The 24,995-nt window shown below is 40.9% G+C and overlaps 2 protein-coding genes and 1 long non-coding RNA gene across 5 annotated transcripts in view; 1 reads left to right on the plus strand and 2 right to left on the minus strand.

The window, feature by feature from the left end:
- Positions 1 to 9: 9 nt before the first annotated feature.
- On the minus strand, positions 10 to 598 carry LOC117831407. Its single transcript, XR_004634992.1, has 2 exons — positions 330 to 598; positions 10 to 144 (listed from the first exon to the last, which is right to left on the minus strand). It is a non-coding gene; the product is annotated as an uncharacterized LOC117831407 (long non-coding RNA).
- Positions 599 to 7,246: 6,648 nt separating this feature from the next.
- ptges (prostaglandin E synthase) lies at positions 7,247 to 11,947 on the plus strand. The gene is made up of 3 exons (XM_034709706.1): positions 7,247 to 7,577; positions 7,676 to 7,758; positions 10,754 to 11,947. The coding sequence occupies exons 1-3, from the start codon at positions 7,461 to 7,463 to the stop codon at positions 11,001 to 11,003; spliced, it is 450 nt and encodes a 149-aa protein (XP_034565597.1). The 5' UTR covers positions 7,247 to 7,460; the 3' UTR covers positions 11,004 to 11,947.
- A 4,598-nt stretch (positions 11,948 to 16,545) lies between these two features.
- The window catches only part of garnl3 (GTPase activating Rap/RanGAP domain like 3), an 80,783-nt gene continuing 72,333 nt past the window's right edge, over positions 16,546 to 24,995 (minus strand). The window contains exons 28-31 of one of the 3 annotated variants that reach the window (XM_034710079.1): positions 22,773 to 22,832; positions 20,025 to 20,243; positions 19,530 to 19,650; positions 16,546 to 19,446 (exon numbers count right to left, since the gene is read on the minus strand). In XM_034710079.1, coding sequence (XP_034565970.1) covers positions 19,281 to 19,446; positions 19,530 to 19,650; positions 20,025 to 20,243; positions 22,773 to 22,832 — 566 coding nt within the window. In that variant the 3' untranslated portion in view covers positions 16,546 to 19,280. The remainder of the gene's footprint in view (positions 19,447 to 19,529; positions 19,651 to 20,024; positions 20,244 to 22,772; positions 22,833 to 24,995) is intronic. The other 2 variants (XM_034710080.1, XM_034710081.1) reach the window with 2 other exon arrangements.

Here is a 24,995-nt window from a genome sequence, read left to right on the forward strand (position 1 = left end):
GGACAGATAGAGGCTTTACCTGTTTTAATTTTAGACAAAGGGAGCTACTCCCAATTGAGCTGCTGTGATGTCATCACGAGTCCCATACGTATGCTGAGCTGAATCCAGCCCAGACAGAGCAGACCGAGAGGATAACAAACAGAGCTGGGGAGGAGAGGATGTGATGAAGACAGGGAAGCTGACACAGGTAAGAGACAGAAATAAAACAAGCTTACTGCATACTCTTCTCTATGCACACACATGCAGCAACAGCATACATTCACATCCCATGACAAAACACTGGCATGTTTCCTTCTGCATGTGTGTGTCATCAAGGCTGGGATACTTACTTGAATGCTGTAGGAGATTCATTTTATGTGACACCAGATAGACTTATGAATTATTAAATATCCCATAGTAGTAGTTGGGCAGGATATTGGATATGATGTGAATTCAGGACAGCAGGAAGAGGCTGGTTTGGATAGTAAACTATGCTGTGTCCACTAACTGTGATGGGATGGGTGTGGCAAGTAGCAGCAGATGTCGTCCTTTAAATCTTCCTCGTCATTTTCACTCCTGCTCGCAGCGCTCTGTGCACCAGTGAGCCTTGCATGATGAAGGTCAGATGATAGATTCAGGAGGGCATGTTGTGATTGAAGTGGAATAATTACCAACCATGCTTTGCAATTTCTGTGTCAGCTGCATGATTCTCTCACGCCTCTGTGGTTGATCTGAATACAAGGGACACAGTATCCAAAGTTATTTATAACATAGAAGCAGCAGGGTTACACTGTTAGCTTAAAATAACTGTTTTCAATGGGATTCTTTTCTGCTGCTACAGCTGTCAGGGTAAACAGGACTCTGCTCGGCTTATAGATGCATTTTTAATATTTCACATTATGAACACTCAACTGGTTCCCCTGTTTTACCTTACAGAGTACACCGGTTACCCACTTTCCTACTCTGCTCCCAGCATGTCTGTAAGTGTCTAGATATTTAGGCTGGAGGTCAAAATGGATGTTTACTACAAGAGTTGTAATAAATTAGTAACAACGATTCAGAAATCCTTGAAAATACAATACAGAGAGATCATGTTGTACCCACGTAAAGCTCTATTTTTACCTTGAATTGATTTTTCTTTCTGTAATGCACTTTACAGCATAAAGCCTGAATCATTTGTCTTCAGACTGAAGATGTGGTCTGTGAGGATCTGGGGGATCTCAAATTGTTGATCTCTCTAAACTTAAAATCTACATCTGAAGCTCGGGTTGGATATTACTTTAAAGCTACTTCATTGGTATTACTTTGAGATTTTTAAGGCTCTATTTCTTGTGTGCATTACTTTGTACAGTGGCTGACGGGCAATCACACTGCAACAGATTGAATAATTTCCTTTTGGGGGGACTGTAGAACATATAAAACATAATCATAGTCTCAGCGACATCACCCATTCATTTCAGAAGAGGCGTTTCAAGGCCAAATGATGGAAATCCCCATACTGCAAATGCTAACTCAACCTAACTTTTGGTAAAACAGGCAAAGAGGTTGCGCTTCTAGATTCCCTGGCAGACATCTACAAGGTGCTAGCCTGTCAGTCAGCTCAGCTGTGCCCCCTATTATTCAAGTTTATGTATTATTCCTAATCCTAGCCTTTAGATTATCCTTACAATGTGTTACAAATAAATATGTCCGCCTCACGGTGTGTACGAATTATAAAATGAGCTACGCAAGCAAACATTGTTTCTTCAACCAGGCTGTAAACGTTCAAATTTCTCCTGTAAAGTTGAGCATTTTAATATGGGACCTAATGGGAATTCCTTGGCTTTTGCAACCAGCCTCTAGTGGACACTCAAGGAACTGCAGTTTTTTGCACTCATTGGCTACATTTTCAAAACCAAGCGTTCCTACTCGAGTGCAACATGCAACATGCACAGGTCCACAAAAAACGGCAGAGTACAACAACAACACACTTTGATGGTGTCTATTATTATGTGTTCTGATAAAATATACCCTGCCTCACCTCCCTTTCTCTCCCATTAACACTTAGTTGTTCCACTGAGCGCCCCCTACAAGTCTGGAGCACTTTTGATTTGATTTCTGAATGCACAGTATTTTTTCTTTTACAGTTGTTCTTTGGTTCTGTGTGTTAAAACATGGACCGCACAACAACTCCTACATCATGTTTGACAGCTCTGTTGACTAATGCAGGCTCCTGCAACCCTCTCAGTCAGATCAGCAGAGTAGAGGGAGATAGGAGAGACACAAACACTGACACATGAGTCATTGAACTTTCTATAATGATAAATCTCTGCTTCAAATCAACATAAGTTAAGTGAAGTCCTTCTGCGAACTGTGTCTGTAGATCTTTGGCGTCTCATCGGTTGTTTTGGTCTGCAGAAGTGGTGTAACGTCAATTCTGTGGCTCCACCAGCTGGTTCCCTTCTTCCCATGCTTTAGCTCCACAAGTGCTATCGGCGCCCATTAAAGCCGCATTTTGGCTTTGCATTTTTTGCAATAGGAGGAGATGGAAGCACACTTTCCATTTTGATATACAGTCGACGGTTTTTGACTTTACTTTGTTTGTTTTATTTGCAGTGCATTAGCTGTCAATGCAGTAATTTTATCTTTATTGAAGCAAGTTTTTATTTGCTTCTGTCTCTGAATTTGTTTTGGACTCCTAAGTGTCTTTAAATTTGCATTAGTTCTGAATGTGCTGCTTGTTTCTCTTGATGGAAATAATTTGAGTTGCTGCAGTGTGATTGCTGCTGTTGGCCCATCTAGTTTCAAACTGTTGTACTGTTTCTGTCTGCACTCTTATTTTAAGCTTTGCGCAGCTTGCTCCTTTGTTTTGTCTTGAAAAGCAGCAATACATCCTGTCTATTAATCTTCCCACAGCTAACCTCCATTTCTTTCCTCAGGGATCTCATTATACAGCGACAGGCTGAATAGAGGATATCCTAAACAACAAATAAATCATCTAATAGAGCTACAGTGTGAGCTCTCCAGTGATGATCCTGCACCAAGCCAAAGCCCAAAATCAACCTGCTGCAGTATCATTAGAGGAGCGAGTCACCAGATGAGTTGTCTCAGCCTCTCTCTGTCTGGGAATCCTTTTTAAGTGTTTTTGCAAAAGCTGGCGCTGTAAATATTTACACGCTGTGTCTGGCAGCTGTTGGAGACGGAGAACACCTTGAAGCAGACATACTTCGTGACTTCGTTTTAACCCTGCAAGGCCCTACAGGCAGGGCTGGATGCAAGACTGTTGTGGGTTCTTGGTTGCTAAAAACAGGAGAGGACGCGATCAACAGCTACGATCCTTGATTCGGGCTTCGTTTTTGCACGGTGTCTCCCTATCTTGCTTGTCTTTATTTTCCTATTTCAAGCCTTTTATTTCAAAAAGAAAACTTTTACTCATTCACAGAAAACAATTCTTACTAAATGTGTTTTACACTGCACAGTCAGACTTCAAAACTATCTTGTTTCTTTCTCCCCATATATTTAGCTGTGAGTTATTGAGCTAGCTGTTTTGAATGACTGTGTTATAATGTATGTTGCAACTTCAATTCCCATAAAGTATGCAATTAACTCTAAGAACTTTATTCAATCTAGTCTAAAACACATAATTAATCTATTAGAGAGTTAGATGTGGATCAAAATATAAGATATCAATGCATATTTGTATATTTCTTGTATGTGTTTATTCACATTAATGCTTCCGTATTCACTTGCAAAATGTATGACAGGATTTGTAAGGCTGTGTGCTGTCACCTGTTTGAGCCTGTAGAACTGTTAACACCTGTATTGACTGTCTTCTGACCTGTTTACACACACACACACACACACACACACACATATACACACACTATGGGCTGTGCTATGTGCACCCAGCTGGTCGACATGTGGACTGTGAGGGTGAGCAGGAGCGGCCGCAGGGCAATGGAGCTCTCCACTTATCCACAGATGCTGCAGGGGGGATACCACAGAGTGACCGGCCTCCACTACATGTCGTCCTTCTCTGACGCTGAGGACTGCTGTGACGACACCAGCTCGGGTAGCTCCCTCACGCTGGACTGGCAGGCACAGGGGACTGATGCCTGACTACCAGCCTAAAGGTGCTATGATGCATCAACAAGTAAACAATTACAACAAGTAGTGGAGTGTACAGGAAGCGTAGGGTGTTTGCAATAAACGTGATAACTTGTATTAAAGGGAGGATGTGAGTTTGATTTGTTCTTCCACAAATGTTGCACTTGTTCTTGGATTAAAAAATATTAATGGAGGATATTATATAGACTTTTTATAAGTAGTATTTTTTTTTGCAAATTGAACCAACATAATGTCAAGTTGTGTGGTGCAAAATGTGTCCAAGTATTCCTTCTACTTTGACTGCAACAACTACATTAAGTTAATATACTTTTTTACTGTGCAGTAGTTTGTTTTAACACTTCATCATATTTTCAACAAATGACTGTTGGTGATGTTTAGCAATCTCAATCGTGACGGAAAGTTTCCTCATTTAACCACCAACCACTGAACCCATATTTTGCCAGCAGCCTTACAAGAAGTCTTTTACTCAGTTTGACCACAACAAATAAAACACATGCTGGCCCTGAAAGTCAAACTGTCTGACTCACTGAGTCACATCCAATGAGCACTTCAGGGAGAGTTGTTTCTTGCAAGCTGTAACGTCACAGCCATTGGAATATTTTGAATATGGGCAAGAGTTGTACTTTATTTCCAGAAATGTCACCAGAGCAACAACAGTCTGCTAAAAGTGGAGGGTTTAGAGCAGGTGGACCTGCCGCTCAGAAGGGGGGACCGTCTTAAAAAACTGCTCCAACCAGAGACATATTGGAATTTCAAATTTGATGCCATGGCTTATCCAGGCCTCAATGAGGAGATTGATTTTAAACCTGTTCTTTAGGCAAATAACTAGATAGATAGATAGATAGATAGATAGATAGATAGATAGATAGATAGATAGATAGATAGATAGATAGATAGATAGATAGATAGATAGATAGATAGATAGATAGATAGATCTGTGTGGAGTTTGCATGTTCTCCCCGTGCATGCGTGGGTTCTCTCCGGGTACTCCGGCTTCCTCCCACAGCCCAAAAACATGCTAATCTGGTTGATTGATCACTCTAAATTGCCTGTAGGTGTGTGTGTGTGTGTGTGTGTGTGTGTGTGTGTGTGTGTGTGTGTGTGTGTGTGTGTGTGTGTGTGTGTGTGTGTGTGTGTGTGTGTGTGTGTGTATGTGTGTGAATGGTTGTCTGTCTCTCTGTGTTAGCCCTGTGATAGATAGATAGATAGATAGATGGATGGATGGATGGATGGATGGATGGATGGATGGATGGATGGATGGATGGATGGATGGATGGATGGATGGATAGATAGATAGATAGATAGATAGATAGATAGATAGATAGATAGATAGATAGATAGATAGATAGATAGATAGATAGATAGATAGATAGATAGATAGATAGATCGATAGTGCTGTTTATATCCACCATCTATATTATACTGCTATAATTTTGTATGGTACCATGCAGTGCATTTCTCTCTTTCTACTTATATGTATCCACACATTATAATAATAATAATAATAATAATAATAATAATAATAATAATAATAATAATATACATAATATACATAATTACTTTTATTTTTTATACAGATGTATTTTTCAGCCTCCAGGCCATGTGACAGTTTATAATGAACCTCATCTGTTTCTGTTGTTTCACCTCGCCCTGATGAAGACCCAGTAAGGGTTGAAACCGGTTGGGGTTTCCTTTTTTCTGTACAATACCTTTTAATATGTTATGCCCTGGACTATAGGCTTTTTAACCCTTTCCTCAACTCGAGCTGGTGTGTCTGAAGACAGCCCCCGTGGCTTCCCCCATTCTTCCAACGAGTTTTTCGCGTTTTTCTTCAAGAGCACCTGGCTTCTACCTGGAGTTTACGACATCCCCCTGAGCACACAGGGTAACCTTGCTTCTTTTTTGAGTTGACCTTTAGTTGAAAAAAAAGGTTTGTTATGAGGTAAATCTAAGACCAGGACTATATTTTCCTGTTAACAAAATGAGAACTTCAAAGGTGACACTAGAAAGAAGTGGCGTGCTCAGGCTGTTTGAGGGGCAGGGGCGAAAAACCCCAATAAGGGCACCTCCTTTCAAACACCTGGAACCCACAGTTTAGGGGGAATTTAAATGAGGCACCTTTAACGAGAAGGCGGTCTGGGGGTCCTCCCCACGAAAATTTTGATCAGACAACACTTGATTCCCTGCATCGTGATAAATATTTAAGTGACCATTTGTGCTGAAAATGTAATTATGAAAAAGGAAAACCCAAAACTATTTAGGCTATCTATTTCTATATTATTGATTTTATATATAATTAACACAACACAACATAATGAATTACATGGGCATCCAGAGGGGCACTTTTTCTGCATTTTATACATTTAAAGAGCATCCAGGGGACACTTTTACTAAATGTTGTACTTTTTAGAGGCATCCAGAGAGCACTTTTTCACAATTTATTAATTTAGGGGCATCCAGAGAGCACTTCTTCATGATTTATTCATTTTAGGGGCATCCAGAGAGCACTTTTTTGCGTTTTATTCATTTTAGGGGCATCCGGAGAGCACTTTTTCACGTTTTATTCATTTTAGGGGCATCTGGAGAGTACTTTTTCACGTTTTATTTATTTTATTTTAGGGACATCCAGAGGGCACTTTTTTGTGTTTTGTTCATTTAAAGGGCCTCCTCGTTTTTTGCATAGGTAGGGCATCTGGAAGGCACCTTTTCGTGCATTTACTCTGAAAGGGCAGCAGAGAGTATTAAAGCTCCCAGAAGGAACTTTTACTTTGCTTTGATTTAGGCGCAATGCAACATTTCTAAAGGATGTTCCTAAAACATGCCAATAGTGTGCTTGCAATTTTCGAAGTACTTTGAATTGTGCCTTTGGACATATATCTTCTCTTCAAGTCCTTAAAGAATTGAGGTTATAGCTATAAATGCTACAATTGTATATAATTTTTAAAGTTGGAAAACCCATTTATTATTACATCAGTATCACATCATTGCATTAGACATAAGTAAAGTTACGAAAGCTTTTTAATAAGGCTTTTACTTCCAACTGAAGTATTTCTACATGTTTCCCTTCCCTGAAAAGTGAGTGAATACTTCCACCACAGCCACCCTGACTTTCTTAAGCGCAGCCTGAGGCGACTAATTTTTCGCGTGCCAAGAGATTCCTCTCTCTGGAGTGATGAATGCAACAGTCAGACTCTTCCGCTGAACCTGGGATCATCATTGGGTGAGTGGGCGGCGGCATCATCATCATAGACTGTACAAAAAGCCTTCCCTCGCGAGCTCACTCTCACTTTTCAACAGCTTTACGCACGCGCCAATTACCGAGCCTCTCGTGGATTTTTAAAGCGCTCCGGAAAACCCAATTACAACAAACAAACATGGCGGTTATGATAAAGAATGAAGTTTTCTCATGTTTTGTGTTCTACGGAGTGCTGCTGGTGATAAAAATGTACATTATCGCGATAATAACTGGACAAGTGAGGCTGCGTAAAAAGGTGAGTGACTATAAGAGAGAAGATTTAAAGCTGTTTTGGAAATATTATCGCACCACCTGGAACTTTCACTCATGAAAAGTTGTATTTATCTCCTGAAGGCTTTTGCTAATCCTGAGGACTCGCTGAGACACGGAGGGGTACAGTTTCACAGAGAGGATCCGTATGTGGAAAGATGCCGGAGGTAAGAGCGCAGAAAGTTTGACACTGTCACGACATGTAATTTATTTTACAAGTACAAACAAAAGGAAAAGGAAACTGTTATGTAGGTGGCAGATGATTTGATTAACTACTGTAGCATCTTATTGTGGAAGTGGATCATCCAATGAAGATTTATTAACTGAGACAAACTTTATTGACTTTAATTATAGGAACAAATTAAACCACCATTGGAAAAAACAGTCCTATGTTGAAAATGTTTGAGTTTTTGGGGGGGCAATGTAGGCCACAAAACTCTTATTTTGAACCCAAATAATTAAGTCAAATCAACTCTTTACTCCTTTGAAGTTAGTTGAAATCATAACTTTAAAAAACAATACATGTTATTACTGTATTGACCAGAATACAAGCAAACCCTGATTCAACTCCCTTTTCTAGATTCAGTTTTAAAAAAAGACTATTTTGAAGACCAATCATTCTATTTATGAGGGAAATCATTTAAAAAAAAGTAATATAATGATAAAAAAACACCTTTAAATAAACCATGTTTAGATTTCTTTAGGTTGAGCTGTCAAGTTTAAATGGAATAAAGTACGGTCAGGTGTCTTAAATAAGCCTTTGTGTTAGTTGCATGTAAATACCATGAAAATCATAATAACCTGCAGGCTATCAGATCGGTTACTGTTCTGGTGATAGGCATACATTTGTTACGCTTTTCAGTCACATATTCACATTGACAATTTAAGACATCTTTTTGTGTGTGCCACCTTTGGGCATTTCATTCTGACACCATATTTTTTTAGGCTGTTTGACAGTTTTTTAATGTCTCTGCTGTAGTCATAACCTTTTAAAATAAGGTGCCGTAACTCCATCTATGGTCACTTCATCTTTGCATCCCCCTGGTGCAGTAGTGGTGAGTGACGGCTGGCCTCAGTCATTGGGGGTACACTTGCTTTGCAGACAAGTGGCACCATCTACTATTGTAACCAATATTAGCATGCAATTGCTAAACCTCATATATGAGACAATCGCACTTCTTTCAGATACATTTCACCTCTTCTTATATTCAGGTCAATACAGTAATACCCAAGAAAAATGTAGTCTATATCAAAATGTTACACCCCCTCTTCTATGAATTATATTTGAGTCAAAACTCAAGAAATGCATTGTGGGTGAACCAAACATGACTTCAGTGTAAGGTAGCATTTGGGCCTAAATCCTCACCCAGTACTAGGACCTTCAACAAAGTAGGGTAATCACAAGAGGCTAAAAAAAAACATAAGATGTGTTATTAAACAATGGCGTGTGTGCCTGTGTGTGCAGCCTAGCAAATATACCTTAACTCATAGAGTAAGTCTGACATGTTTACATGTTTATTTAAAGAAAGGCATGTTAATAAAATCAGGAGTGCGTGTTGATGCGAATAAATCAGACTCCGTTCACTGGACTTTCAAGAGCCTGGACATTTCTGTGGGTGTGCCTGCATCTGCAGAATGAGTAGTAGTAAACACAGAAAATGACTTGTGGTGTGACTGGATATGGTAAATACTGGTGCATATATAGACTGCTGTGTAGGTCAATCTTCTACCATGCTTCATTTTTGATATGTGTAAAATCCTTACGCATATTGCACCTCCACTTCTACATTTAACCCCATGGCGTAACAGGACTGTATTAGTGTATCAGAATTCTTACCAGCTGCCTGTACCCTTTCCTGTCCTCTCCCTATTACAGTTTCTCTTGGTGATTCATAATAGGACCTGCAATACATTACTCATGGTGCACTTTATGATGCTCATATCCTTTCCCAGACATTGCATGACGTCTACTTGTCTGTTTTCGCATCAAACGTAACAAATTAACGTCAAATTAACATGAACTCACAAGTCTGAATAGTGTTCGGTAAATGAGGCAAAGCTGAGTAAAAAGAGGACGACAGAGAAGTTGGCCTCTCTCCAAAAAGGCACAAAGAGGACACGAAGCAAAGCAGAGCTGGAGGATGACACAGATATTTGACAGCCTATTCTTCCTGTATCTTTTATAAACTCTTGAAATTTAGAACATAATACTGAGGATTTACTGATACTGGCTGCACAATGCACATGCCAACAAGTGAACAAGAGGAGTACCAGCACTATTTTTTTTCCCACTATCACTTGTAGCTCTAAAGTTCACGTTAGGACATTGCTAGTTCAATCAGAACTTAGTTACTAGTGTGTAATATTTAAAGGTAAATAGGTTTTAAAGACACTTTAAAGTTCATGCCTTTAGGTAGTCCAAATTTTTGTTCAACATTTTCCAAAAGGTAGATTTAACACTCTTTATTTTTATTCTTGGAATCTCCAAGATGTTCCAGTGAGTTCTATCCGTTTCATCTGTGATTTCTGCTCTTGATATCCCAGAAATCACATTTCACTGCTTTGTTGTAACGAGTCTGAAAATGATCCGTGACAGCAGCAGCATGAAGAGCTGTCTTTTTTTTTTTACGAGACCTATCTTCTGGTTATCTCATCAGTCTGTCTTCGTGACCTTGTGACAGGAAACATCTTTGTTCTAACAGACAGTTTCAAATCCTGATTCACTTTTTAAAAACCTGCTTTCAGATGTATTCAACATTGCTTGTTGAAAAATAGGTCCAGCAGGCTTATCATGTTTTAAGTTGGTGGGGTTTCTGCAAGAACTGTTGACAGGGCAGGTTCCTTAGAATAATATTATTATCAAGAAACTGTACTCAGAGGGTAGAGAGGAAGCAGGAAGCAGGAGTCTGACTATAGCTTCCAAAAAGGAGAAAGTCTAAGCTGTCTGCTGCTAATTAAAGATAATGAGTCAGTTTACAGAGAAATTACGGAATCTACAATACACTGTAATCTGGGCAAATAAACCAGCATGAATAAATGCTGAGGAAATGACATCATTCTGATTGTAATGATTGAGAAATATTTGAATGAATAAGAAATCATGTCCTTTCTGGGTAGTGCCAGTAATAGACATTTGACTAAGCTGCATCCTTCTTCTTTTAGAGCCCATATAAACGACTTGGAGAACATCCTCCCCTTCCTCTTCCTGGGTGCCATCTACTCCCTGACCGGACCTTCACTCTCAGTGGCCCGTCTTCACTTCCTCGTCTTCTTCGCGGGTCGTGTGCTGCACAGTGCCGCCTACCTATTGGCCCTGCGAGCACCCACCCGCTCCCTGGCCTACACCGTCGCTCAGGTTCCCTGTGTGTCCATGGCTCTGCAGATTCTCGCATCAGTCGCAGCATATGCTTAGATTTTCAGAAATGAGGGGACTAAAGCAGAGGAGGTGTTCTGGCCTGAAGGAAGGATTTGTGGCCTGTCAGAAAAAACAGGAGGTGGAAACCTGAGAGGCCTCCTGAGAGAGAGAGAGAGAGAGAGAGAGAGAGAGAGAGAGAGAGAGAGAGAGAGAGAGAGAGAGAGAGAGAGAGAGAGAGAGAGAGAGCATAAAAGACAAGAATGTCAGTGCAATAAAAGGTGTAGGACAACACCGCAGCTGTGTTCGGGAGGTTTTGTCAGTATTTGATTGTTTCATTTTAATGATAAAATGTGAGAATGTCTTGGTAATTATTTAAAGTTGGCCATACGTGTGTATTGAAACTGCAAATGAAGGTTGTTTTGCTCTTTTTTCCAACTCGGTTTTGCTGAAATGGAATTAAAAACCCACTGACAAACATTTAGTTTAGACCACTTGGGAGTATCTTCCAGCACTGCACTGTATGTTCATCCCCACCCTGCTTTTTTTTGTGTTTACACACAACGCAGACCATCATCAACGTGGTGTTGTATCCTCCATAGCTTCATCTGTTTTCCTCTGGGGCTATCCCATCTGTTGTGTTTGTGTGCTATGTTCAAGAAAAGCACGATGGATCCTGGTGGAATGACTGAAGGTTTGTTTGGAAACATAATCCCACTCAGTGAAATAAAACTTGATGCTCTTAAGTTGTTTTAAGGAAAGAAATTGCCTTTACACAGTGTTAGGATTGAGAATAAATCTGAGAACCAACTGTAGGAAGAAACTAAAAGTATCTGTGAAGCAGGTTTTCTCACATGGAACTTTTATAATGTAATCTGTGAAAACATTTCAAGACTGTATTTAAAGTATTGTAATAACTATTTATTATTCATTTCATGTAATCAGCTATGTTTCTAAACTGTAAGATGCATTGTTGTTGGCAATAAAACAATTCAGACAAGCAATTCTGTTTATTCAAATGAGATTTGTTTATTCAGTTAATTGTCTTTAGTAGAGTGTTGATTTTGTCCAGTCTTGCGTAATGTGTCTGTTTAAGGGTACCGGGCCCCACTTTGTGTGAAAAATGTTTGTGAGTGTGTTAGTGTGAGCTGAACCAAAAAATCTCAGCTATCCAAATAAACATTTTTGATATACAACCATGTTTATTAGAATGCTATCTGTTCATCTAGTTAGTCTTCTTTAGTAGGGGTGTAATTGTGTCTTATTGGCTGGTTGGCATTTATGGGGACTGGGCCCCACTCTGTGTGTAAAATGTACGTGTGTGTATGAGAGCATGAGATGATCCAGAAGTCCCCGGCAAAGCTCCAGCATTCCTCCAGCTATTATGTAAGACCTTTGGCTGTGCTCACATTCACAGCCGTATCCTGAGGGGCCAGGAGGGTTGCTTGGAAGCCGTATACTGTAGACAGATGTACTGACAGACAGGAGAGCACTTAGACATGAAGTCATATCTCAAATTATTACAGGACGCGTGGTCCAGGTGTTAACCTGCTTAAATCACCTGTTTTACACCAGTTACCACATTTTCTTTGGCTGGGTTTTCCCAAGTTAACATTTCCCAGTTATCCCATTGCCAGTGATTTTCCAACCAGTGATGACTAACGTGAAACTGCAGAGCTGGAATGTTTTGTAATTATAGAGTTGTAATCCAAACAAAAGAAATAAGACAAACACAGGGAAGGTGGGAGGGATGAAAACCCTTTCTTTTTTTCTGAGTGAATAAACATTAAGAAAACATATGATGAAACATAAAGATAATGCAGGGGACTCAGGGGTGTGTCTATTTGATGTGTATGCGTCAGTGGTGTGGTCGTTTAAACCTGTCTGTACAATGTCCTGTCTTTCCTATACTTCACACTTTTCCTTTTTTTCTCAATACTCATGAGATGAATGAGCTGCCAGCACTGACTCACGCTCCTAAAATCACAATCTTTAAATGTGTTGAGCAATAGTATTACTTGGCTCCATAAAACTCTCCCTCTTGTTGTTTCTTTTCCTGACAATAACTCTTAGAAAAACTCTGTTTTTGTTGCCCCTGCAAGGAGCTCAGATTCTGTTTTACAGTGGTCTATTGTTCACTGGGTGGAGCTTGAATCTGGATCTTTAAATAAAAAAAGAGAAAGGGCAGGGGAAAGCATCACTTACTAAAAAAAAAAAAGGAACCGAGGAAAGTCTTGCTTTTGAATTGATCAAAGCACAGTAACATTATTATTGAGCTCCCCCTGGTGGCTGCGATCAGCACTGAATACGCTTTCAAAGCCTTAACTTAGAACAGCTGTAAATGTTTCTATAACAACTAAAAGATGTCCCCAGGGGCGGAGCTAGACTCTTATCCAAAGGGGGCGGAGCATCCTCAAGGGGCCCTTCAGATAGTCAAATTCACAACTGTTAAACAGCTGATATATTTTCTCTCCTACTTATCAATAAAAAAACACAAATTCTCACTTACCCTAACCCTAATCCTAACCCTAACCCAAACCCTATCCCTAACCCTAACTCTAACCCTACCCCAAACCCTAATCCCTAATCCCAACCCTGACCTCAACCCTAACCCTAACCCCAACCCTAACCCAAACCCTAACCCTAACTCTAACTCTAACCCTACCCCCAACCGTAACCCAACTCAAACCCTAACCCTAATCCCAACCCTAATCATAACCCTAACCCTAACCCCAACCCTAACCTAACCCCAACCCTAACCCTAACCCTAACCCAAACCCTAACTCTAATCCCAACCCTAACCCTAACTCTAACCTTACACCCAACCCTAACCCTAACCCTAACCCTAACCCCAACCCTAATCCTAACCCTAACCCCAACCCGAATCCTAACCCCAACCCCAACCCCAACCCTAATCCAAATCCTAACCCTAACCCCAACCCTAACCACAATCTAACCCTACCCCCAACCCTAACCCTGACCCCAACCCGAATCCTAACCCCAACCCTAACCCGAATCCTAACCCCAACCCCAACCCCAACCCCAACCCTAACCCTAACCCCAAGCCTAACCCTAACCCTAACCCTAACTCCAACCCTAACCTTAACCCTACCCCCAACCCTAACCCTGACCCCAATCCTAATCCTAACCCCGACCCTAACCCTAACCCTAACTCCAATCCTAACCCTAACCCTAACCCTAACCCCAACCCTAACCCTACTCCCAATCCTAACCCTAACCCTAACCCCAACCCTGACCCTAGAAAATAATAACCCATAATTCCATATCAACAAACGTACTTCAGCATAACACTTTAGTTGGTGTGCTGAACTTTCTATTTCAACAGTCAAACAGTTCCCACCCTAACCTTTTTACAACTAATTTTGTAGCTTCCTGCATAATCATGTCCAAACTTCATATGAGGTTACATCGTTGCACAGGTGGTTGTTAGGAAGTCTCCTGGTCTTTTATGATTAAGGTAAATGAGCAAAATTGGATAACTGAGGCAGACACACTTAGATGTGGTAGAAATTAAAGTTTTTATGTTGTTGCGAATGGATCGTGCCATCATGTTATTAAAAGTTCAGAGCGATGAAAGATAGGAGACATTCAGAGGTATTTTAAAATGGAGGCTGCTTTGCAGAAGTACCCTTTCATATCTGAGTAAAAAAAAAAAAAAAAAAAAAAGCTTGAAATGAGCAACGTTTGCCGTCAGTACGATCAGGATGTTCTGATAGCCTCAAAAAAAGATCATATAACTTCAGATAAGATTACAGCTAAGTGTTTCTAAGTAACAAAACAAACATAAGAGCAACAGTATTTTGAAATTTTGATGCTTCACCATGACATTATGGTGCTTTCATGATACCCTGAGATCTCTATCCCGTTCTGCATTTTCCTCTATTAAAAAGCCTATAAACTTTTTTCTGTTCTCCCTCAGGATATTTTGACTGTGATAAACGTAATCCCTTGCAACCTGGTGAATATTTATGTAGCAATTTGTGGTGGAGCTTTAATTGTTAAAAAATCAAATCACGAAACGATGAAGACAGTGAACAGAAAAAAAAGGAATGGTACTTCCTGCAGAAAGCTCATATTGTAGTCAAATTGTGTTATTTTTGACATGCTCTTCAAACTGAGGAGTTTAATGTAACTAAATCAAATTGATAGAAATAACTGATTTAACACTAAGATAATCAAAAATACTTTGTACAGTGTTTAACTAAACTCACAAACCTTTCATGTCTACCAAACATATAAAATATATTGGTTAAGTTTAAAGGTTACATTAGCAATGCTGTTATTATTCACATTGTATCCAGTGGAAGGGCATTCAGAGGAGACGTTTTTATGTTTTATTCACTTGAAGGTTATCCACAGGGCACTTTTTTTAACATTTTATACACCGAATGGGCATCTGGAGGAATGTTCTTATGTTTAATTTAGTGGAAGGGCATCCAGGGGAGCATTTTTCCAATGTTCCTCTACTGGAAAGGCATCTGGAGGGCTCTTTTTAATGTTTTTATTCACTGTAAGGGGTCCAGAAGGCACTTTGTCATGACTGGAAGAAGTGTGAGGACACTCACTCTGGCCACTTTATGAGTTTGGTGGTGGAATCAACCCAGAGCAGAGTCAGGTGTGTGTTAGGTGTGTGTGTGTGTGAAGGTGTGTGTGTGTGTGTGTGTGTGTGTGTGTGTGTGTGGTTGATTGGCCCTGATTGAAACCAGGTGTGCAGGTCAACCACACTAAGAGTAATAGTGGGATTTTAAAGAAAGATCTTCTTGGGTTTCTTGCAAAGAGTTGCTGCAAAAATATGGACACCACGCTAACAGGTAAAATTCTGTCTTTATAAACTGCTGCAGATGTTTTTCTGAGCGTTTGAAAGCAGTTTCTAGTTTCTTTAGTACAGTAGTTGGGCTTCGCTAGGACAATTTTTTTGGCCTTTTTGCCTTTTATTTGATAGTACAGCTGAAGAGAGACAGGAAATGTGGGGCATAGAGAGTGAGGGAAGACATGCAGGAAATGGTTGTCCGGCCAGGAATCGAACCGGCGACCCCTGCGACGAGGACTGCAGCCTCTGTATGTGAGGCGCTTAGACCGGTAGGTCACCAGCGCCCCACCCAAGCATTTTCTATGTACCCTTAAAGCCCCTTGGGCCGTCTGTGTTTCCTAAAGGAGTTTTTTCCAGTGCCTCACTGAGAGTTTGCTTTCTGGTGAGCTGCTTGGCAGTGGTAGTTTAGTTTGCATTACTCCAGCATTGCTTTGGTTGTTTCTTGCTCATTATTATTGTCTTTTTTCCCCTTTCCCTTTACATCTCTTGCCATACTAGTGGCTATTCCTTCGGTATAACTTTCAGAACCCCCCACCCCTCCCAGTCCGCAATTGTGTCCCACTCCCCTGCATCCTGACATTTTTTCACGTTTTCAACTGAAAGGAAAAACGGGCATCATTGTACTATTATTTAATCTACTACAGGTGCATCCAAGAGGCCACTTTGCTATATTTTTTAAAGACACAAAGGCACCATGGGAGGTGATTGCCCCCCGCCTGCCATCTAAGATATAGAATGATTAATATAAAACAATAACAAAAATACAAGCAGTTCAAATTTCATAAATATTTATTACATATCAATGAACAGAATCGACTACTTTCACAGCAGTGGTCTACAGCACTTGTTTAAAATAATTGCTCAAATAATAATAATATTAATAATATAGTTCAGTTTCATTTGAGGCCACATTTGATACACAAACATTTACAAGTAGTACTTGGCATTAAAAACGATGGCGATACAATATTTTAAGACACTTGGTGTTTTTTTTGTTCATTTTTCTTTTGTTTTGATATCACAGAGAGGTTCAGCAACAGTCTAAACAGTAAATATAGATTCAAATACAAAAACAAAACCAAAAAATAGTAACTGTGAAAATGCCAAGGGGAGGTAGAAACAAAGAGTACTCGACAGAAATACAGGAGAAAGAGGAACATCAGAGTTAGGAGAAGCGGTGTTACAAACTGTAACTTCCAGGCATCCCCAAGTCACCCACACCCGTTCAGAGTAATAAAGAGTACCTTTGTAAAAATCCCCCAATCCCGTTTTTCTTCTTCATCTTCCTTTTTTAGTTTTTCTGAGTTGTGTTATAGTGTTGGAGGGGTTCATACTGAGACAGAGGAGAGGCGTGAGGGGGAAAGAAGGGGAGGAGGAGGCTCATGCAAGATCTGGAGGCTGCTGTGTTGTGAAACCACCACATAGAGGCGCTGTCATACCAACATACGCATAGTCAGAAATACAGCCCCCAGTCTGTTGCCTTTGGCATCAGTGGATCTTCAAAGCCCTGCTCAGTTCTACACAATTTCTAGTGATGATTAACCGTTTTCCCTGTCTGATGGATCCCAAGGCGTTCCCAGGCCAGGTGGGATATATGGTCCCTCAAGCAAGCTCTGGGTCTACCCTGGGGCCTCCTCTCAGTTGGACACACCTAGAACACATCCAAGAGGCAACCCTATCAAATGCCCAAACCACCTAAACTGACCTCTTTCGATGCAAAGGAGAGATGACTGCACTCTGAACTCCCTCCAGATGTCTAAGCTCCTGACCTTATCTTTAAGGCTGAGCCCAGCCACCCTTCGGAGGACACTAATTTCAGCTGCTTGTATCTGCAATCTCACTCTTTTGGTCACCACCCACAGCTCATGACCACAGGTGAGGATTGGAACATGGATCGACTGGTGAATTGAAAGCTTTGCCTTCCGGCTCAGCTTCCTCTTCAACAAAACAGTCCAGTACTGTTGACACATCACCAATCTGCCTGCCAATCTTATGCTCCTTTCATTTTACCCTCACTCTTGAAGAAGACCCTGCCATACTTGAATACCCTCACTCCGGGCACAGACTCAATCCCCACCCAGAGTGAGCAATCCACCAATTTGGGGCAGTTAACCATGGTCTCTGGCCTGGAGGTGCTGACTCCCATCCCAGCTGCTCCCACTTAGATGTTAACTGCCCCAGTGCCTGCTTGAGGTCCCAGCCTGAGGAAGCCAACAGAACCACATCATCTGCAAAGAGAGAAGGTGGAATTCTGAGGCTCCCAAACTGGAGACCCTCCTGTGTGTCTGACGTTTGTTCTCAGACACTTTCCATTTGACACAATTTTAATTTAGTATTTTCTTTCTATCTTACATTTCTTATCTTACTATCTTACTTTAGATTAGTCTAAAATTTGTAATTTCGTCTCTTTTTATGTTCTATCGTACCTTTTGGCCCTCCCACATGATTTCAATAGTCTCTTTAACCCAAGCTGTAGTTTCCTTTATGCTGATATGTTTGGTATGATGCCGCAGACCTCTTGGTTACCAAAGAAGCTTTTTTTTTTTTGGCGCAGAAGATACAATACTTGTAGCAAAGGCAGATCATGCAGGTTTAAGGTTGAGTGCGTGTGGCTTTAAGAGAGTGCCTCCAGTTAGTGAAGTTATGTGTGAATGGAGTTGTGGTCACCATAGTAATCTAAAGTGGACTACAATCATGGCTGCTACTGTCAGACACCATAATTCGGTGGCTGTTAGAGGTGAAGTTCAGTGGAGGGTGCTGGGAAATGGCACTTGTGGGAGACTTTGCCTCCAGCCCTGTCTACCTGTAAACTGTGAAAAAGGAGAGGGATAAGGACTTGTATGTGCAGAGAGCATAAAACGTCATTTTTTACTAAATATGGGAATAAAATGGATTTTTATAATATATCTATAAATATGCACCACAGGCATGACAGGCATACACACCTGTCATTGTGAGCATTTTCTGTATAAACAGATGTACACATACATATGCATATCATACAACATCTGATAGTGGATTGGAAATAATCACATACTATACAACACAATAAAAGCTTTAACAACTTCCAATGACATTGGGAATAGGATTTTTGTCGTGCCTCGGTGCGTAGATTTACATTCAGTTTGTGGTTCGGGATCAAACCATTAGCATTACCTCTAGGCTGCTGCAGAACTCTGAATAAACCAAGGCATTTTGCACAAACTCATAGCCTCTTTGGGTGATTTGCTGCAGGGCAACACAAACAACCAACACATAGTGGCAGAGGGACTGCTCGTGAAAACAAACACACACACACACACAGACACGTCATCTGACTCCCACTGGTCTGCGCCCATCTCGTCTGATGAATAGGAGACCCAGGATACCGGGATTTAAACAAACAAAACGAACAGAGACATCAACAAACAACAAAGTGAAAACAAACCAACCGAAAAACGAAAAGAAAACAGAAATGGTGACATTTCAGGAGTGTGAGGGCAGAGAAGTGCACGATGGGATTGTCTTCACTTTAGGTCCAGGACATCTTCTTCAAAGGATGTGGAGGGGGCGAAGGCGTTAGCAAGAGTCGGGCTATCCGTTCGCAGCACCACCTTCTCTGGCTCCGCCTCCGAACTGGGTGAACAATGCAGCTGGACGTCCAGGTCTGAGTCTACAGAATCTGATGCTAACCTGTTGAGCACAGACATGTAAGACGTATGCTCCTTTGAACTTATGCAGCTGTTAAATGTTGCTGTTAAATGAGTCACTATTACCTCTCGCTGTTCGTTGATGTCAGCGCTCGTGCTTTGGGCTCTTCCTCAGTGTTCTTCTTGCTCATCCTCCTCTGTTTGACTGTTCCACTGTCTGGCTTCCCACTCGGCTCCTCCGTCAAGCCTTTTTGGTATGAAGTTACAGAAAAGGTCAGAGACATTTATTCAACCTCTTGACAAGAATATACTTAGCTAAGCATGAAGACTGGAAGCCATAGAAGCAGCTAGCCTGGCTCTTTCAGAAGGTGAAATAATTAAGCAACTCTTAAACTCAGTATTCACAGTGAAAGCTAATTCTTACAATTTGTAAAAGCCTCACAGATGAGAATTGGCTCCTACTGTAAAAATGTAACTTTGTAAGCTAAGCTATTTAAGCCAACATAAATAAGACTTTCATTTTAGTCTCAGCAAGAAAACTAACATGCATAGGTCCCAGTTTGTCAAACTTTTTCTAACACTCTCATTACTTCACTGACAGAAAGTAAGTGTTTAATTTACCAAGAAGCTCCTTCCGTGTGCGGCTGGCTATCTCCTTGATCTCCATGCGGGACAATGACAGCGAGTGCGGGGCTGAGATTAGCGGAGTCTGGGGCACCATGGAGGGGGCCGGTGTCGTCAGCACCTTGTTGACCAGAGGGGATTTGAGGGGTCTTTCGATGCTGCGGCCCACCAGGTTGCAGAGTGGGATTTTGAACATGTGTTTACATGACGCTTCACCTGGGAGGAAGGAACCCAGAAGGAGAAAAGGAAGGAAATATAAGAGAACAGCGGGTAAAGTCAGGAGGAAGGGAGGAGGCAGGTGAAAGAAGACATAAAGGGAGTGTCAATACAAGTGAATGTGGGATGTGGAAAAAGACTGATGAAAGAGAGGGATGTATGGTGGATGTGACAAATGTAGGACTTACGTGCTGTTATGTGTTTTTAGCTCATGAGGTACATAAAGCAGGCCGTGACTTATGAGACTTTTGTACTGGCCCTTGAACATTTTTTACACATTCATGTGTTTTATTTATTGCAAAATTACATTACTCCTGCACTGTGATGTGTTTAAAGTACTGTGTGCCATCTAAGAGTAATAGTGGGATTTTAAAGAAAGTTCTTCTTGGGTTTCTTGTAAAGAGTTGCTGCAAAAGATGGACATATATCTTCTAAACATAAAGCTTCAGCCTGCATGGGGTTAGCTGAGCATAGCATAAAGACACGGAACAATGGATAAAAAGCTAGCTTGACTCTGTCCAGTGGTTTAATTACCTAAATGAAAACCAACCAAGCAGGAACCTGAAGCTCACCAAATAGCTGTTTTCCTAGCTAGCTAGTTTTTCACTGCTTTCTAAGCTAGCTCCCCTTGTGTAGTACTTAAAAGATAAACACACAGCATTCCTTCTTTTACAAATGTATTCCTAGATTCCACACTGACTCTTCTAACTCTCTTGATGAAAAATAAATCAGAGATGACGGTACTTTTTTTTTTTTTCAACCAGATGGTTAGAAGAGCCTTTGAGCGATGTGTTGTTGTCTGTCTCCTGGGTGTTTCCAACATCACCGGCTATTTCTTTCAGATAAACATTTAGATAGCTTTGTGCTTGTGTATGAAACAACTTTACTAAACACTTAATATAATGGTATCTATTCACAAACAAAGTCATGGGGGTGTTGCTGTAAATACATGTGATTTGTAGATAGCCAATTAAAATATACAAAATGATGTTCTTCATGCCTACATGTTGAAAACAAAAACTCTCCATTGTATGTGCTTCCACAATTCTGGAGGTTGAGGAGCTCATACTCTCTAGTCAATTGAAGGTAATCTGCAGTGATTAATGGCTCTATTTCTTCAAACAGCCTTTCATTTTAAAGTTAATCATCCCTCCTACAGAGAGCTAATGTAACATAACTGTTAAATTGTAGCCATTTATTCGGGGACATCTAATATTCAGCAGAGACAAGAAACACTTAGGGTCTGTTTGAGACACATTAAAAGGAGGTTTAGAGGTTCTCAAATGACAAACACAAAAAGCTCACAAAAAAAAAAAAAGCTGCAGTGAGGCAACCTGCAGTGCCAAACTTTGCCAGCAGGGAGCAGTGTTGCATCTGAGTAGCTACACTCAGTTCCATTCAGACAGACTGGTAGTAACACGGATGAGACTAACTTAATGGGGATGCGCCGCTGCACAAAGAGGAGCATCTCATCTGAAATGTCAGCGGGTGAGAGGTGAGTGAAGAGCCACGGAGGAAAATAGAGGGTCACTGCTGATGTTTGACAGATACACTGTGTTAGTGTTGTTACAGATCCTCTTTGCTGTACCTTTGCTGTCATACAGCAACAAAATAACAAACCAAAAGAGCAGAAAAACATGCAGTTATTCTGGAATATATCGTCACCAAGACTCATATATTCCATGTGTGTTTCTGGACCAGGGGAAGAGTCAGAGCTCCATCACACTTGTGAATAAAATTAATGTAAATATTGGAATTTTGAGCACTAATTGGAGTAAATTTCCTCCAGATTAGAATACTGTTTTGCTTCAGGTTGTTAAGCCAATGGATGCAGGTGGATGGAGGTAGGCAGCCACATCAGTAACAGAATCTTGTTCACATTACTGATGTGATTACATCAGATAAATCCCTCCCCGAGGAGCAGATACGGCAGGCGCACAGGCAGTTAGAGGATGGGATTTTTGTCAGCACCCCTTACCTCCCTCGTCCTCACCCTCCTCCTTCTCTCTCTCTCCGCTATACTCCCCACCCTTATCCTGCTCAGATTGTGGCACCGCTGTTTGGACCACCACTTTGGATCGAAGAGAGGGGCTGACAAAAGTCTCCATGGCGACAGTGCAATCTGTAAATCATGCTGCGGCAGACGTGTCTTCTCCTTCCCTTTTTCTCCCAACCTCCTGCTTGTACACAATCCCTCCTTTTCCCTCCCTCACTCATGATTACCCTTTCTTCTTGTAATTTCAAAACCCTCACCCTTGGACATTATCCCCTCTGGCTCACTTTTATATACTTTGCAATTTCTCACCTTTTACTTTCTCCTTGTGCTAATGCTTTAATTAGTTAAAACAGAAAGGGGGGGATGGGGAAGACATAATGTTCACTTAACATTCAACCAACGTTCAAGTCAACATGCCGCCGTGGAGGAGCAGACGGGGTGATACACTCTGGGAGTATGTGCATGTTAGTGGGGCAGCATTGTGAGCGTTTTCATGGACTGAGGAAATGAGTTGCGGGAGAATCCTGCAGTACCTTCAGCATCCTTAGACATGTACAGGGAAAGCTTGGTACCATAGGGGATCCGTATAGAATCTGAACCAGGGATGAAGAAAAGGGTTACACAAACTGAACACACATGGTAACATACTCTGAGGTATACACACACACACAGGTGTCTAATCAACCATGTTCACATGGTGGCCAATAATCTCTGATATCATGCTCTGGGTGGACGGCACAGACACTGTTATGTCATATCTCAATATTCCAGCTGGGAAGTAGTATAAAACTGAAACATCTCTTTAATAACTATGTAAACAAGTTAATACTATACTCTCATTAAAGAGCTAATGTTAGCATCCATCCAGCTACCGTCAAAAAAGAGCTAGTGTTAGCATTCAGCCAGATACCGTCATAAAAGAGCTAGTGTTAGCATTCAGCCAGATTACGTCATAAAAGAGCTAGTGTTAGCATTCAGCCAGCTACCGTTATAAAAGAGCTAGTGTTAGCATTCAGCCAGCTACTCTCATTAGAGAGCTAGTGTTAGCATTCAGCGAGCTACTGTCATAAAAGAGCTAGTTTTAGCATTCCGCGAGCTACTGTCATAAAAGAGCTAATGTTAGCATCCATCCAGTTACCGTCAAAAAAGAGCTAATGTTAGCATCCATCCAGCTACCATCAAAAAAGAGCTAGTGTTAGCATTCAGCCAGCTACCGTCATAAAAGAGTTAATGTTAGCATTCAGCCAGCTACTCTCATTAAAGAGCTAATGTTAGCATTCAGCCAGCTACCATCATAAAGGAGCTAGTATTAGCATTCAGCCAGCTACCATCATAAAAGAGCTAGTGTTAGCATTCAGCCAGCTACTCTCATTAAAGAGCTAATGTTAGCATTCAGCCAGATACCCTCATAAAAGAGCTAATGTTAGCATTCAGCCAGATACAGTCATGAAAGATTTAATGTTAGCATTTAGCTAGCTTCTTTGGGCCAAACTCTAATGTTAGCATTCAGGCACCTCTTAGCAAACATTACCTTAAAATAACCTTACTTTTTAAAAGTTGTATATAATATGATGGGAAAATCATTTACAGACATAACATTGTAGAAACATTACATTTGATAACCCATAAGCTGCCATCAGACAACAGCCAAAGTCCTGCTAACAGTATCCTTAGTGAGGAATTTAAGCATTTTCTATGACAGAACACCATCAAAGGTGTTGTTAGCATGCAGTCACATCATAGTAACAGCAGTACAATTAGCAAGAGCGTGTGTGAATTTGGTTTTCTAAAGGTAGCATTATCAATTATATCTGAGGGTAATGTCAGGGGACAATGGCCACGATGCGAATATGGCAAATGATGCAGAATTATATGCATTACCAGCAAAAACAGGAAGGAAAATTAGAATCCCTTTGAGAGAAATGATTACCAGAACAAGCCTAAAAGCACAAAGCCCGTCCTCTGCTAATTGCAGCAGCGACAGACAAACCGTCCTCCTTGTTAGCCTTAATGGGACCTGTAAATACCTGCTCCCCTCAGGAAAACAGAGAAAATCTGCCTTTATAGTGCAGGAGCAGAAGCTACTGCACATTTCAATAATTGTCTTCCTGAGGCCTTGCCCTTCACTGCAGCCATCACAGTCATACAAACACATCTGATGATGTCTTTGTTTCACTTTTAAGAGCTAAGTTAAAAAGAAAACAAGAAGTTGACTCTGCCATGATCCATCAGCTGAAGGACAAACCTGGCTATCATTGATGAGAGCTGCGCATCACAAATATACAAAATTTACAGACAGTTGTCACAATCAGGGAGAGGCTGGTTGCAGGGGGAGGGGTGGCTCTGAATGGTCATTTACACAAAGAGAGATAGAGGGGGGGGGGGGTGAGAGTGAGCTGGAGATCGTATTGATCCTCCATCACCACTGAAACAATCTTTTTTTCTCTGCAGACACTGACTGTCTGACACTGACGACTCGTGGTTGGAAGTACATGTGTGATCAGTTTCTTCCTCTTTTTGTAAATTTGTTGCTTGTGAGTTTTTTTTAGAATCATAATAGAACATTGAAAGCTGTTGAACCTTAATCAACCACAATGTACTTAATATAACTGCCAAGTAGTTTCAACATGATAGTTTTTCTAGCTATGAATTCCATCTATTTTGCAACCAAAGGTTTCCTGTATTTTACTATAACATTAAAATCAATGTGAAAGACGCATGTAATGGTCTGTATTTTTGTCTACATCATATTTTCT

Source organism: Notolabrus celidotus, chromosome 19 (genome assembly GCF_009762535.1).
Source record: "Notolabrus celidotus isolate fNotCel1 chromosome 19, fNotCel1.pri, whole genome shotgun sequence".
NCBI classification, from domain to species: domain Eukaryota; kingdom Metazoa; phylum Chordata; class Actinopteri; order Labriformes; family Labridae; genus Notolabrus; species Notolabrus celidotus.

What these genes read in the sequence shown, in the direction of transcription:
- ptges (XM_034709706.1), top strand. Translation starts at nt 7,461, where the DNA reads ATGGCGGTTATGATAAAGAATGAAGTTTTCTCATGTTTTGTGTTCTAC. An exon ending in AAGTGAGGCTGCGTAAAAAG is followed by an intron (nt 7,578 to 7,675) that starts GTGAGTGACTAT and finishes TATCTCCTGAAG; the next exon opens with GCTTTTGCTAATCCTGAGGA. An exon ending in TATGTGGAAAGATGCCGGAG is followed by an intron (nt 7,759 to 10,753) that starts GTAAGAGCGCAG and finishes TTCTTCTTTTAG; the next exon opens with AGCCCATATAAACGACTTGG.